Raw genomic sequence first — 15009 nt, 5'->3', positions numbered from 1 at the left:
CAGGGTTTTAAATAAAAAGGAAACATGCAAATATTCAGTGCTCCTTCTAATTTGTGCCCTCCAGTCCTAAATTTTCCTTTCCTATTTATCAAATTAAAACTCTTTTCCTGAATTAAAATTGCATACTTTCTAAACCTAAATATGCACATGTCTGTAGGCCCAGTTTTAGCCGAAATACATCTTAGATTATAATCAAATTATCGGTAATGTAAAAAATAAATAAATAAATAAAGCTGTATAAATGTGAGCCATCTTTCTCTCAGATTTCTGTCTCCAGTCCAATGGAGGTGAAATTTTCAGCAGACCTCACTGTGGATACTTTCATAGGGATTATTCTACATAATAAAAGAGGCTAATTCCATGCAAATTGTTGACTGTTATATACTAATCTACCTACCACACTCCACTGGATTCTGATTCTGGTTGTTTTTTCATGGCGTGAGCATCACAAAATCAATTCCAGTCACCTACAAAATCTGGAACAAAAACCCAACTATAGATACCACAAGCACGTATTGAGAATATATTTTAGCAGCAACTTGGTTGAACTGACCCCTTAAATAGGCCAGGAGGATAGACAATATGTTTATTAATATATGAAATTTAGTTGTGATTGATTTTGCAGTCAATGAATGCCTGAGGTCTCCTCTCATAGACATCACCAGATATCAGCACATGCCTGGTATCTGGTGACTGAAGTGGCCAGCCTTGCAGTTTGGGGCCATATGACCATACTGGCTGCCTTACCTGTATGTTTCTGTACCTAAATGTGTGTAGAAAGGTCTGTAAGTCTTACAGTACCACATATGGATGTGAACATCCACTATAAAACTAAACTTCAGCCATTCTCTCTTTAATTTTACCTTTTTTTTATACTGACACTGAGTGGGATCACTCACACAAAAACGTGCCAACAAGAACATGCAACAATAAGATGAAATAAAAGGCGCCGATACAAGAAAATAATCCTAAAAGTAATAGTTTAAATACAGAAATTGTAAGCATTGGTCACAGTTTAAGTATCAGTGTATTTGTCACTGCTTAAACGTGCACATCTAAGATTAATCATGCACTCAGTAAGCTGTCCGAAAGGACTGACCAGAGTATTGAGCTTCAGGATCTGCTTTAAATTGTTCCACCAGGATTATTGAGCATTATTTTTTTCCAAGCTCAGCATTTCCCACTGGAACCTGTAGCTGAAGCAAGTCTGCAGATCAAATTTGATAAGCTCTCCAGGTCAGAGCTGAGGATAAAAAAATGTTGATACATTCTAGAAGACCTTTCCATATAAACAAGAGCTGACAATGCTGCCTGTTACACAGAGAGCTGGCCACTTCAGGACCAACATGCTGGAGCAGAGCTGATCAGATACATGCTGGACTTTTTTAATTAAGTTCTTCATTTACTATGTGTTTGTGTTTATTTTTCTTATCTGCCTTTATGCAGTAGACAGTACAGAGCAGAAACACATGGAGGGACAAACAGGTAGAGAGAGGGGAGCTGCACTGTGAGGCATGAAGACAGGACTGTGTTATCGCTTCAGGTCACCAGAGGTCAGCATTGGACGGCAGACAGTCGCTGTCCACGGAAGAGCTCGGGCGTGTAAATCGTCGACCGCGATGTTTGGATGTGATCACCGGTGATGTTTGCTTCATTTTAGAGGATGCTCACTGCAGTCAGTCGATGCTGGATCGGGTTTATGGATCAGGCTTCTGGGGTGAGTTCCGCCGCGGTTTGGGATGCGCAGTGCGCTTCGCTGCCGCCGCTGACTGGGACTGCTGCAGTGTAAACAAGCCTGTCCGAGCCTGCAGCGCCGCTGTCTGTGCGCGAAAACACACCGACACGGTCTCAGCAGCGGCTGACTTCTCGGCTTAGCGCGGTTCCATCATGAACCGTCCGCGGTTTTTCAGTGCGCAACGATTTCAATTCCGCAGCGGAGAAGCTGGGATGATCTTCTGTTTTTAACTGAACTGGACATCTCTTCCGAGCCAATGTTCATCTTGTCGTTCGACTAGTCAGATGGACTTTGCTGCTGAGGAAGTACCCGCTCCCTCTTGAATCTCAGGAAAATGACAGACGACCAGGAAACCACAGACACCGAGGACACGACTCCGTCCGGGAGCGCGACCTTGCCGCCGCTCCGGCCGCCGTGCGAGCGCCTCTCCTGCCACAAGAGCAGCGTGTGCTCCCGCTCCTACTTCGTGGTAGTAATGGTGTTCTTTCACGTCTACATCATTAATGTCATTGCGCTGTTATTTTACGTGCACTACAGCAGCGGGCAGGAGGACGCCAGTCGGAGTCGCGATGCGCAGAGCAGTGGCCACCAGCGCCCCGAGTCGGGACCTCCGCCATCAAAGACGGAGTTCCTGCGTGATGTTTCCCTAACAAGAATCGAGGGCATCAGGGTGAGTACTGGGACGATGCATCACCCCCATTCTCTGATTCACTCCCCCTTTCTCTCTCTGTCTCTCTCACTCGCACACTGAGCACCACCAAGTCACCTCTCTGGTTCATCCTTTCAGGTGGGACATGTCCAGAAGGTGTCACTGGTGCCGGGGAGAGTGCATGAAATGCGCACTCTGAGTCTGAAACCTCTGCTGTTTGGTGAGAGTCAAAACAAACGTGCAGCACACCAACACGAGCCTCTAGTGGCCAAGCAGTGAGGAAGAGAACACAGTTTCCCTCTTCTTTATTCTCATCTTCATCACAGCCGCTCAGGCCAAACACGCAGCTGAGTGCGTGTGTGTTCTGAGATCAATGAAGGCTGCATTAAACTAGGCCAATAAGTCCTGAGGCAAGTGCTCGCTCAACGATGCAAACCAGACCCAATTAAGCTGACTGGGAAACACAGCTAACAGTGCATCATCATACAGTGTGCTGTCGTTAAATGAACTGAAGTGAAGAAAAATCATTAGGCAGCAAGCATACATTATTAGGAGTTCATGTGTTTGGCTCAGTGTTTATATGAAAGTTTCTGCTCAGCATCAGCTGGTCTGCAGAACTAGCAGCTGATCAAATGAATGTGAACATTAGAGCTGCAGCAAACTCTTATTTTGTCCTATAACTGCTGATTTTTGTTCAATATCAAAGAGGCCAAGGTGGCAACCTAAAGATGTTCAATATATGAAGGCACTGCTGCTTGATGAATGAAAGCAGTCAAATATCATAAATAATGCTGAATTGGCTGTGGAGCCACTGATTGATTCATGGACTAATCACTACAGCTGCTTGTAAAAATGTAACATTGCACCATCGAGGTAGCAAATCAGAAAATGTGGACCCTGGAGCAGAGAAAATGCTGCAATCATGCAGTCCTGTTGGCCCAACAGGTTTTCTTTGGCGTGTGTGACCCTGTGCTTTTCTGCAGAGATCCCTGACTTTTTGTCGGAGGATGAGTGCCGGGTTGTGATGCAGCTTGCGCAGCTAAAGGGTCTGATGGAGAGCCAGCTGATGGTGCAAGATGGCCAGGAGGAGCTGGCCAAGGAGCTCAACCTCAGCCCGGAGGAGATCTTCAACCTCCTTGATATCAACCAAGATGGACAGTTGCAGCTCCATGAGGTGTATGTCAGTCTGTGGATTGTGAGCACGTGTTGCAGTGTGTGACACCCAGTAGGCTTTTGGTTCAGAGTTGGTGAACAGGTGTCCTGTTTTTTACGATCCTGCCCCCAACAGATACTGACTCACTCTCGAGTGCGGGACGGCATCTGGCTCACGCCGGAGAACCTGCGAGAAATCTATGCTGGGCTCAAAGCTGACAAGGATGGTAACGGTAAGGAATCAGCTGCATCCATCGTTTTTGGTATCTATCTGCATGGCTACCCAGTTTGAAAACATTATTTGTGTGACACATTCAAATTTCACCTACATATTTGTGACAACAGGTAAAACACAACATGGTACCCACAAACAAGTTTGCAGGAGGGACGACAGGCGAAAATGTTGGGTGGGAACAGTTCATCTGTTTTGGCATTTGGAATGTAAAGCACATTAATGATATATGGACATGAATATGAATATGAATGGATATTCATCTTAAACTCATTTCAGCCTCAATTTAAACATGCAATATTGTAAATGCACCAGGAATCTCTGAAGAAAGGCCCGAAGGCCTCATTTAAACACAAAGTATATATAGACATTATATCTGGTAGTAGTAGAAACCGTATTTTACACGAGTATGGTACTAAATGTGAAAACTGGGCTCTATCTTAAGTAGACTGTATATGGCCACTACAATGAGAGAAAGAGTATGTATAGTGTCAGAACGCGCAGCACCAGAATAATGAACATTCTTATATTTTGGACAGGTTTGCTGAGTCTGGAGGAGTTCAGGCTCCTGAGCAATGACGCCTTCCAGCGCTTCCTGATGCAGCGAGGGGTGAAAAGGAGTCAGCTGGTGAGGAACAGCAGACATACGTGGCTGTACCAGGGCAAAGGAGCACACCAGGTCCTTCAAGACATCAAGGCGAGGCAAGCGAGCCATACCACGTTCTCTTATTGCTGCAGTGCTATAATAACTGATAGAAGCAACCAGTCAGTTTTAACACAAAGAGTGAAAAAGTTTTTTCTACCTTTTTCTAACAAAGGGTCACTCGCCTCACTCGGCTCCCGCCTTACTTGGTGGACCTCAGCGAGCCGCTCCAGGTGGTTCGCTACGAGGAGGGAGGACACTACCACGCCCACCATGACAGCGGCCCCGTGTATCCTGAAACAGCCTGCACGCACACGCGCCTCGCAGCCAACACCTCCACTCCCTTTGAGACGTCCTGCAGGTGAGATCACCGCAGCGATCGGATCTGCGGATCTGAATTCACCCATCTGGTGTGATTACTAAACGGTGCAATGACGCCCCATTGTGACAGCTGGCATGTTAGTTTCTGTGACTCCACATCGTCATCTTAGAAAAAATGGCGTGCCTGAAACTTGTTTTGTTTGAATGTGTGTGTTTGTGTAGAGTTTGTTTGCAACATACATGTGTGTGTCAATTTAAATCTGTGTTGCACACCCAGGTACATCACAGTTCTCTTCTACCTGAACTCTGTTGAGGGGGGTGGGGAGACCGCATTCCCTGTGGCAGACAACAGGACCTATGATGAAGTGGTGCGTAGCTGTGTGTGGGTCTGGACATGTGTAGGGAGAGCCCTGCAGAAGTGTTGTGCACACACTGTGCATGTCTTTTATATCTGTGTTAACTCACTTGTTTGTCAGTTAGGGCTTGGGCCTGACGTTAAGCACACTGTGTCACTGAGTTTGATTTTGTGTTTTAGTCTCTAATACAGAATGACGTCGATCTTTTGGACACCAGGAGGAACTGTAACAAGAGCAACCTGAAGGTGAAGCCGACCAAAGGGACAGCCGTTTTCTGGTACAACTACCTTTCTGATGGAAGAGGTAGGGTTCCCATCAAAACTGACCACATGATTTATATGCTACAATAAAGAAAAGCAAATCAGCAGCTGCTCTTTTCATTTTCATTTCATGTTAGGCATATTTTGAATTTTATTTATTACTATTTAAAAAAGCTACGTTTTCGGTGCACACCCTGAGTGCTACGTTGTCTGCCGACATTAAAATGCAAATGTTCTGTCCATTTTACATATAATTTTCAAATTCTATCACAATATTAATGAGAATAAAACAAGACTGAGAGTCTGCAGCCATGCTAGCAGCTCTGTGGGGCTGTACTTAAGCACTTAGTTTTTTTTTAGTTTGTGCTTAAGCACTTAAGCACAAACTAAAAAAACTAAAAACTAAAAAGCTAGAAACGAAGATAACTTGCTCATGTTTATCAGGTATAATGTTTTTTACAGTATGTTTGCCATCTTAGCTTAGCATGTTAGCATGCTAGCATTTGCCACTTAGCACTAAACACAAAGAGAAACAGCCGAGGCTAATGGGAATGTTAGTAGTTAGCAGGCCGACATTACCATCCCTGGAGCCACCCTGCCAGCACGGCCAAAAACACAACAACTAAAAATTCAGTTCATCCTGGCATTTAACATTATTTGACGTGTAATTTTCATGTATTTCTGGCAATTCAGGCACAGAGTAAAATGCAATGTGCAGAATGCAGTCAAAAGGTCGAGACTCAAGCCAGTATTGGTGTTGTAAAGATTTAATGTAATCTAGAAAGACAGCAAACATACTATTTAAATGAATAGTTTTCCAAATAAACTCAGATGTTAGGTGGGAGAATAAAACTCAATGAATTCATCTTGACCAACCAGCTGAGGCAGTGTGTTTGACAACCACAAAATCAGTGTTAGCCTTTTAAAACAACAGAAACAATATGAAGGACATCAACATAAAATGAGGTTTTTTGTTCACTCTCAAAGGTTGGGTGGGAGAGCAGGATGAATACGCTCTGCACGGCGGCTGTGTGGTCACCCACGGCACTAAGTGGGTTGCAAATAAATGGATCAACATTGACCCGGATTACCAGCGGCAGGCTCGCTACCAGCAGCTGGTTTCACAGCAGCCAGGGGACGAGGATGATGAAGGTCTGACTCTGAACCTGGACACACACAGTTCTGATATCCATCAAGACCTGTAGCTCATAAACCAAATTCATAACAAAGAAATCTACCTAGCCGTCCTCGGTCTTGTGCACAATGTCCTTTAGAACCATCCTCTGTGGCTGGTATGTAGAAACAAGATTTATTCAGGGAATGAGGTCACAGTGGGTTTATGCAACTGTAAAGAGATGCTTTTGTTAAATATTGCTTGGATATTGTTGTTATCCTGTTATTTTTTCAGCTATAGTTTCCCATTTTAGGAATGTTGCACTAGAAACTCATTGAAGGAGTCGAGACAAAAAAAAATCCCTTTGCATGCATTAGCTTCACAGGTTTGCTGTTGCTATTAGCAAAAAAAAAAATTGCACTTGAAAATTGAAATGGCTCTGTAAACATTTCAATGTCCTACCTTGTTATTGCTGCCATGACCAAAAAAGGCTCACACGCCCTCAGTGTGATGCATGTTGCCTTGTCTTTGTTCCTTGAATTAATCAGTATTTTCTGCCAGATTCCTATTGAAAGGTATTGTTTGGATGCTTTATTTTATTTATTTCTATATTTCTTCAAGAATGCACTCTCACACTCCCATGCTGAATAAAGTTAAATTAAGGTCATGTGTCTGGGTCTTCCTACTTTAAAGACAAGACGTATAAATGTCAATATAACTCAACAACAGACTGAAAGAGACACACTGAAATATTTAATCAGTGATTCACACAGTTTGTCTTGTATTTTTTAAGCCAGTTCTCAGCCAGTAGACGTTTAGGTCGTTTTTCCATCCTCGGTGCTAAATGTCCTGTTTGGTTGAAGTCCTTAAAATCTTGTGCTGCTGTATGTGTCCTAAAACCAAAAAGTCATTTCATTAAAATGACATGATGAAATGTTTTTAGTAAGTACATCTATGTGTATATCTGTCACACACTGGTTGAATAGTTCAATGCTGATAACCAACTATTAATTAACTAATACGTCATGAAGTGCACTAACGGTGAATATGCAGGGAACTATGTTCATGTGACATGTGAGTATCAACATGGGAGCGAACAAAGTGTCACCTGAACATCAGCTGCGTGTACTCACCAATGAGGGCTCGTATCTTGGGGACGATGACGCTCCACGATGGTCCAGGCAGTAGAGCACGGCGTCATGAACGGAGGAAAAAAGTCGTCTCTTCGTTATCGACTCGGAGAAGAAGTCGCCGAGCTCTAACTGTTCCACCACAGAGGCTGAAGAGAGAACAGGAACCGCGATGAAGCCTATTCAAGCAGCACGGCCTCGAGGACGTGAGGAGGTACTCACTTACCCTGACAGCCAGCCATGTAGATATCCACATCGATCTCACTGAAGTCCTGGAAAATCTGTTGATAAATGCAGAATATTTCTCCTCATCTAGTGTTACTAAGCCTTATCAGCCCAAATAATCTGTCACATTGGGTGATTGTTAAACTTTAAGCTTTAAAAATAAGGAAAATAACATTTGAGACATGTCCTACCATTCGTTTAAAGGAAATTTGTCCCTTTATTACTTACATTTTTCATGGTCTTAATAGCAACAGTGTCAATGAAGTTAGCCGTGGAGAGGTCGATGATGATGGAATGAATGTCCCAGGTCCACTTGCCTAGTGACCCGAGAGAGACCCGCTCCAGGTCGCGGCTCAGCGTGTCCTCACTGCTGGAGCCCAGAGTGGCGGTGTCCCCGTCCTGCAGCTCGGACATCCACCCTAAGCTGGTGCAGTCCGGATCTCCTCCTTTTAGGTACTCCCACCTGCAGTGGCCGTCTGGTGTTCGAGGAGTGGTTGGGATGACAAACACTGTCCCGTTCTCCCTTTCAGTCCAACCCTGCTCCTCTTTCACTGTAACGTCCCCGTCCATGTATGTGTCCCCCCAACGGCCGGCCTCGTCATCCACAGAGAACACTGTCGCTCCAGACAGCGGTTTCGCCGATCTCTGTCTCTACAGAGTGGGGCGACAAAGAAATGAATCAAACTTCTGTGAAGTATCAGAGTATGTTGACTTGTTCTGTCCCATGTGACTTCATACATCTATTTACTTTAAGACACAGGATTTTGCCACCAATTGTCTTACCACATAGAGGACAAAGTGAGCAAAACACCCAAAAAATCATTGTAGTTCTTAAAATATTTGTAACATTCCTATCAAGAATCCACATTTCTGCACTTATGTCATGCAGTTTTATCACATTACCTCTCTCTTGGCTTGCCTTTTTGCTCGTCTCTCAGCCCTCCTTTCTCTGCGTTTCTGTTTGGCCTCCTGCCTCCTCTTATAGATGATCATTTTACTGATGTCAAGCCCACTCTGAAAACAGATAATGAAGGAAAGTAAGAAGTCCTCTGCATCTTATTAAAAGATAAACGGAACAAAGTTACTGGTTTGGTAAAGAAGAGACGGCAAAAATCTTTAAATTGAGAAGAGATGAGACCCAAAACATTTAGTCGGTTAACTGATCAACAGATTGACAGAAAATGAATCAATTAGTCATTATTTTGATAATCGATAATAATCATTTCAGACATTTTTTGTGCAACAATGCCAAACATTTGTCTGGTTGGCTGGCACTTTTCATTGTCGTATATGGTTATAAACTGAATGAATGTGAATACTCAATAATAAAAATAATGATTAGCTGCAGTCCTAGATAGATATTATTGTCTATCAGAAAGAGAACAAACCTTTTCTTTCAGAGCTTCAAGGTAGAGCTCAGCATTGGCGAAATACACCGTCGCAGAGGAGCGAAATATAGTAACACCTGGAATCTCTCTCGCCTGCCAAACAGCACAAAACCATCAGTTTTATTTACGCCAAGGGTAGAAAAGCTTTATTTATGGTGCTCCCTCTTTCTGTTTTACCTCTCTGTGGGTCTCTATGTCCACGTACAGTTCTGTCCCTGGAACATTTCCCAGAACAGAGTATGTTGGCCTGCAAGGAATTAAAAAAAAAAAACCCTGACGTGTGCAATATGTTTGTGTCCAGTATTTTGTCTAATCTGGAAAATCTTGCAGCCTAGCATCAGTTACTGATATTGCCTCTCTCACAAACACACACACACACACACAGGCAGGTTTACAGTATGACTCAGATACTGAAATGAGAAACATACTATGATGACGAGCCTTACAGCTGAGTTCTGAAGATTACAGTAAACAGAGCAAAGGTGATGGATGCTGCGAGACCCAGATCCAGATTGAACAGCAGTGTTGACACCCAGGTGACCAGCCACACCACCTGGGGTGATACAGCACATTACTCGTTCTTTAGCGGGAAACATAATTAACGACACTTCCAGATTCAACACCGCGGCCATAATTTAACCTCTCACCAGATCGATCTTGCTGCTTTTCCACAGTGTAACAATGTCAGAGTACTGCTTGAACATGCCCTTCAGATTCACGAAGACGATCGATGCAAGGATGGCCTAAAACAAGCACATGCACACATATACCAAAGTTTCAACACGATTAATCAGTCTGTACCTGGAAGAGTGATTGAAACAAAGAAGAAAAAAATCTTTACATAACACAAAATATATCATGAATCATAAATATTTACTGCAATTTACTTTACAGCAGAGACAAGTGATAGAGCAACAGAACCTTTGGCAGCTCCTGGAACAGCGGTCCAAGCTTCAGTATAGTCACCAACACAATGAGAGCTGAGGCCACTCCAGCCATCTGCAAGAACAACGCAGAATTTGCTCCTGGTGTTATTGTGTTCAGTCGGCATATTAACATATTAAATCGCTTAGCAGAGGTGGATGAAATCATTATATCATGATATGATGATTTACAGGCTGCTGTTTTAGCAAAATGTCTTTAGTGTTTGATGCATTCTTGTAGATGAATGACTATAAAAAATGTATAGTAAAGTCACAAATAAAATGTGGTGGTTGTATTTGTTAGGTCAGGCTGCTGAGGCCAACTTGTTATGTCATTTCATGCATAATTCAACATCACCTCACTCATCCTTAACTAGGTCGCATTCATTACGTATTTACAGTACAACTATCGCATGTTGCCTGTCCGCACTACAAAAGTAAAATTACTTCGGCTTTGCTACACAGACTTCTTGAATGTCTCTATTTGTCATGTTGCTTTCGTAATGACGTCCCCTCTGTTGCTCACTCACTTGTGTTTTTCCTCCGGTGGTCTCTTGAATGAGACTTCGAGACATTGAGGGGCAGACAGAGTAGCACTGGAAGAAGCCTCCCACTGTGTTACTGAGGCCCAGAGCCACCAGCTCCTGCAGTCAGGTGAAGACAGACACACAAGAAATACAGAGAGAAAGGAGAACAGAACTTCCACAGTATCTGCAGAATTAAGCAGGTATTTGATGGGAGTTCTGGTTTACCTGGTTACTGTCCACCTTGTATCCGTGCTTCAGTGCAAATGTTTTTCCAAGTGAAATAGATATGGCGTATCCAACAATGGCCAATGCAAAAGCATCACCAATAACTTCTCCAAAAATACTCACATCTGGTACACTGGGAGAACTGAGACTGGTTCACAGGTAGAGAGCAGGAAGGAAATGAGTATTAAACAAGCTGGGGATGAGACTCAACAAATAAATACAGCTATAACTGAAATCCAGATGCTTACCCACTAGGAATTTCACCAACAACTGGAATAGTGTAGTTGCTGCTCAAGTGGGAATAGGATGAGATTAATGTCCCGGCCACAATCTAAAGCCATGGAACATGGAAACACAAAAACACACGAAGATGCTAAAATTGTCAACACATTTCAAACCTTCAATCATTACAAATCTGGTAAATCATTTGCTAGATGTGAACCTAATTATTATCCATAAATATCTCCTTTTTGCTGTGAAATGCACAAATGCAGAGGCCCTGACACGACCGCTGACTCAGCTGCCTTGTTCCACTGTGTCTGTGCTTTTTTCAGTGCTGCAGCATCAGCAGCAGCACCGAGCACAGAGGTGATAACATGAAGAGAGGCCAGAGAGTGTGTCCTCGTGTCAACTGACCGTGATGAGCTCCACAGGGACTGGCACTGGCAGCTTTGGACTGAGGAAAGAGTTGAGCTCCTTGGCTGCGATTAGAAACACCATGGACACAGCACTGACCACCAGTGTGGGGAGATGGGTGTGTGGCAGCAATGAGCAAACATCCTTCAGAGTCTGAAAAGGGAGAAAGGTAAAGCGGGAGGTGGTTATGGCTTCCAGCCAAAACACATATGCTTAACTGCACAAACCTCATGGCTTTCCCATTTTAAGTCATAATTAAGTATAAGATGATGTTTTCACTTGTTAGCTGATTCTCTAAGCTATATTATACGCCTATCTCACAGCCTGATTCCAAAAATGTTGGGACGCTGTGTAAAACAGCAGAATGTGATCATTTGCTAATCCTTTATGGCAAATACTTATTGAAAACAGTACAAATACAATATATTTAATGTTTCACCTCATCAACATCATTGATTTTTGTAAATATCTGCTTATTCTGAAATTGATGCAGCAGCAAGTTGGGACAGGAGCAACAAAAGACTGGGAAAGCAGTGGAACGCTCCAAAAACACCTGTTTGGAACATTCTACAGGTAAACAGGCTCATTGGTAACATGTGATAGTGTCGTGATTGGGTATGAAAGGAGCATCCTGGAAAGGCTGCTGAGTACTTGATGAAAATGCATTTTTGTACTATGCACCCTGGGCTTGGAGTAATTTGCAAGATAAACTTCATGTGGAAATGCTGCCTTCATATCAGATATTCAAGGATTACATTAAAAAATGTTTCATAAGGAATGTGATTGTTTTAAATATTCAAGCTTCATCTCTCTCATGTCACTCCTTTCCTATTTTGCTGTGTTATACAGTCTGTGAATGTTGTATATTAATAATCTGTTCTTATGTCACTCTGTGATACTTAATGTTGTAAAAGAGATAATGTACGTAAGAGACTTCCTGGTTAAAGAAAGAGTGAATAAAAATGATGAGGAACACACACCCAACTCTTTTACGACTTTTGTCAGTCTCACCACTATAACAGACAATGCTACCAGATCAGGACAGCTGTATCAACAAAAACACAGCAATCACAACCAAATGCTTGACTGTACTCACATACACCAGCGACAAGGGACCACTAAACCGTGTTGGTGAAACTCCAAAGATGTACTTCAGCTGTGCCACCACAGCGTGGGCTGCAGCAGCTGTTGTGTAAGCTCGCACCAGAGGTTCAGACAAGTACGTTCCCACAAATCCAAACTTCACCAAACCCAGTATCACCTATACCAACAAACATTTATTTATATGAGTTTTGGCAGCTGTATGTTGTAAAATATGGTGTATTTCGCCAATTATGTGGGATGTTGTGCTCAGACCTGAATAAGTCCTCCTAGGACAGTAGTAGCAGCTGCCACCTGCACCCTGTATGAGTCCCGAGCAGTTACATCCACCTCTGCAGTGATGTTGGTCCCATTTGTTATCAGGAAATCCATGTCGGGAGCGAGTCTCTCTGTTACACTACCCACCATGATGCTGAGCACCGTAAATGTACCTGAACAAATATAGCAACACAAGGTTTTACAGATGTTATAACAGCTACGGCACAGTGTCTCTCTCTCTCTCGACTTACCGATGGAGATATGACGCGAAGTTCCAAAAAAGATGTAGATCAATGGCGGATAAAGAGACGTGTAGAGGCCAAATACAGGAGGTAAGGAAGCCAACAATGCATATGCCATACCTGGGAAAAACACATTTTGTTGCACCTATCGTAGATTATAAGCAAATATCTTTATGAAGCTGTACTTTTACTGTAGTATTACTGGTAAATGAAGGACAGTAAATATTTGCACAAGAAATAAAATCATAGATGTGTTTTTTGTTGTACACCTTCAAGACACAAGATTCATTCAACATACCATGATTATGGGAATTTGGGGTATTTTCTATAATAATAATAACAATACATTTTATTTGGAAGCGCCTTTCAGAACACTCAAGGACACTTTACAGAGAGGGTAAAACACAAATAACACAGGATAAATACAAGCACAATAAAAACACAAATACACAGGATAAATACAAGTACAATAAATAAAACCCAACAAGTAAAAACAAGCAGCAAGGAGAAGTGGAGTTATAAAGAGAAGGCAGTCCGGAACAGATGAGTTTTCTGCAATATTGTTGATATTTTCTCAACCATGATGGACTACTGTCGTACCTTGTGGCAGGTGCATTATGCCCACACTGATGCCGGAGATCAGGTCTGGCATGCCATAGTCCCAGACTGAGTACTTGGGCAGCCAGTACAACACAGGCATGCTGCTCATCACAGCGTGTTTCAGTCTCGGTGCTGTACATCTGGACAGGATTTAAAGGATACGCAGAGGCAAAAGTATAAATCTTATCAATGGCTCATGTTTTAAAGCATCTATTCACTGAAGATGAGACTCAGATCAGACCGAGATCTGCATCCACAGTACAGTAAGAGTCAAAGTTCAGATCAAGCCGTTACATTTGCCTTACCTTAACGAGTCTTTAAGCTGTTGAGTTAGAGGAGGGTGAGTGTCAGAGTAGGTTTTTCTCTGGGTTACCTCTTCCAGTCTCTGCTCATCCAGCACTTCCCGCTCAACTCTGTATTTCCCACATCTGTGTGCAGAGTCCATTGTGTCAAAATCTCTTTTTTATTCTTTTTTAACATACAGTAAAGGAGATTTATTGCTAAGACCCTTGTTTACGACAAACTGTCCCCAAAAAGCCGATGCTGCTGCACTGCACTGTATCTACATATGTACATCATATTGCCTAATGGTTAACTACAGTCATGATGTTGTGGGCAGGGCCTCTTCCTGACAACGATGGCAGACCTGAAGAAGAGGATGCAATAATGGTCTTAAAGAGGAAAAAGATTAACTTAAAGATTGTTCAATTTCAATGGATGTTTGACAGGTGTGTTTCCATCCTTCCGCTGTTTCCATTCGCTAGCAAAAGTAAAGCTAATGGACCATGACATGTCGCCGTAAGCTCAAGTTACATTGGGCAAGAGAGTCTTTATGAAGGCTACTTCTAAACAAAATACTTGAAATATTTTAGATGCAAAAGTGGATTCAATTCATTTTAAACACAAAGCTGGACAGTCAGAAAGTAAAAATGTGAAAAAATAAATGTAGTTTACAAACTTTGTTACAGTTGGTGCAACAGTCTCAAGAATTTTGGGATTTCAAGAATCAGAGTTACTGTAAGAGGTCTGATTTTTGACACATGGGCTCAAAGTATACTGGGCCTTTAAGAGAGTGCTGTCATGAAATCTGAAGCCGGGAGCAATGTTTTATTTCAGTCATTCCAGAGCCACATGCACGTGACCGAGGGAAACAAACTGCGATGGAGAATTACCAGAAACAAAAGTCCAACAAATTAGGAATGTCTAAATAATTGACAATGTTTGTCACTGTCATGGCTTAAAACCTGCTCCCTCCTGATCACTCAAACCCCTCTGACCCACTTATTGTGTGC

At 42.7% G+C, this 15009-nt stretch overlaps 2 protein-coding genes across 2 annotated transcripts; one reads left to right on the top strand and one right to left on the bottom strand.

The window, feature by feature from the left end:
- Positions 1–1850: 1850 nt before the first annotated feature.
- On the top strand, positions 1851–7089 carry p4htmb (prolyl 4-hydroxylase, transmembrane b). Its single transcript, XM_041960805.1, has 9 exons — positions 1851–2405; positions 2523–2604; positions 3368–3558; positions 3673–3769; positions 4308–4470; positions 4587–4772; positions 5010–5100; positions 5268–5391; positions 6336–7089. Exons 1-9 carry the CDS (start codon positions 2070–2072, stop codon positions 6551–6553), a joined length of 1488 nt encoding a protein of 495 aa, XP_041816739.1. The 5' UTR covers positions 1851–2069; the 3' UTR covers positions 6554–7089.
- On the bottom strand, positions 6587–14162 carry slc26a6l (solute carrier family 26 member 6, like). The gene is made up of 19 exons (XM_041945556.1): positions 14023–14162; positions 13718–13857; positions 13127–13237; positions 12873–13048; positions 12613–12777; positions 11517–11669; positions 11129–11211; positions 10881–11028; positions 10659–10772; positions 10127–10204; positions 9853–9948; positions 9652–9758; positions 9383–9452; positions 9206–9298; positions 8721–8831; positions 8046–8468; positions 7819–7873; positions 7596–7741; positions 6587–6637 (listed from the first exon to the last, which is right to left on the bottom strand). Exons 1-19 carry the CDS (start codon positions 14160–14162, stop codon positions 6587–6589), a joined length of 2460 nt encoding a protein of 819 aa, XP_041801490.1.
- Between the last annotated feature and the right edge of the window lie 847 nt (positions 14163–15009).

Source organism: Chelmon rostratus, chromosome 2 (genome assembly GCF_017976325.1).
Source record: "Chelmon rostratus isolate fCheRos1 chromosome 2, fCheRos1.pri, whole genome shotgun sequence".
NCBI lineage: Eukaryota > Metazoa > Chordata > Actinopteri > Chaetodontiformes > Chaetodontidae > Chelmon > Chelmon rostratus.
The sequence above is the reverse complement of the archived record's forward strand: the minus strand, read 5'-3'. Positions and strand labels throughout refer to the sequence as shown.

Excerpts from the sequence above, each read along its gene's own strand:
- p4htmb (XM_041960805.1), top strand. The coding sequence starts at position 2,070 with ATGACAGACGACCAGGAAACCACAGACACCGAGGACACGACTCCGTCC. Across the intron at positions 2,605-3,367 it reads TCTGAAACCTCTGCTGTTTG|AGATCCCTGACTTTTTGTCG; the intron begins GTGAGAGTCAAA and ends GCTTTTCTGCAG. Across the intron at positions 4,471-4,586 it reads CTTCAAGACATCAAGGCGAG|GGTCACTCGCCTCACTCGGC; the intron begins GCAAGCGAGCCA and ends TTTCTAACAAAG.
- slc26a6l (XM_041945556.1), bottom strand. The coding sequence starts at position 14,162 with ATGGACTCTGCACACAGATGTGGGAAATACAGAGTTGAGCGGGAAGTG. Across the intron at positions 10,773-10,880 it reads ACAAGGTGGACAGTAACCAG|GAGCTGGTGGCTCTGGGCCT; the intron begins GTAAACCAGAAC and ends ACCTGACTGCAG. Across the intron at positions 9,949-10,126 it reads TGTTCCAGGAGCTGCCAAAG|GCCATCCTTGCATCGATCGT; the intron begins GTTCTGTTGCTC and ends TGCTTGTTTTAG.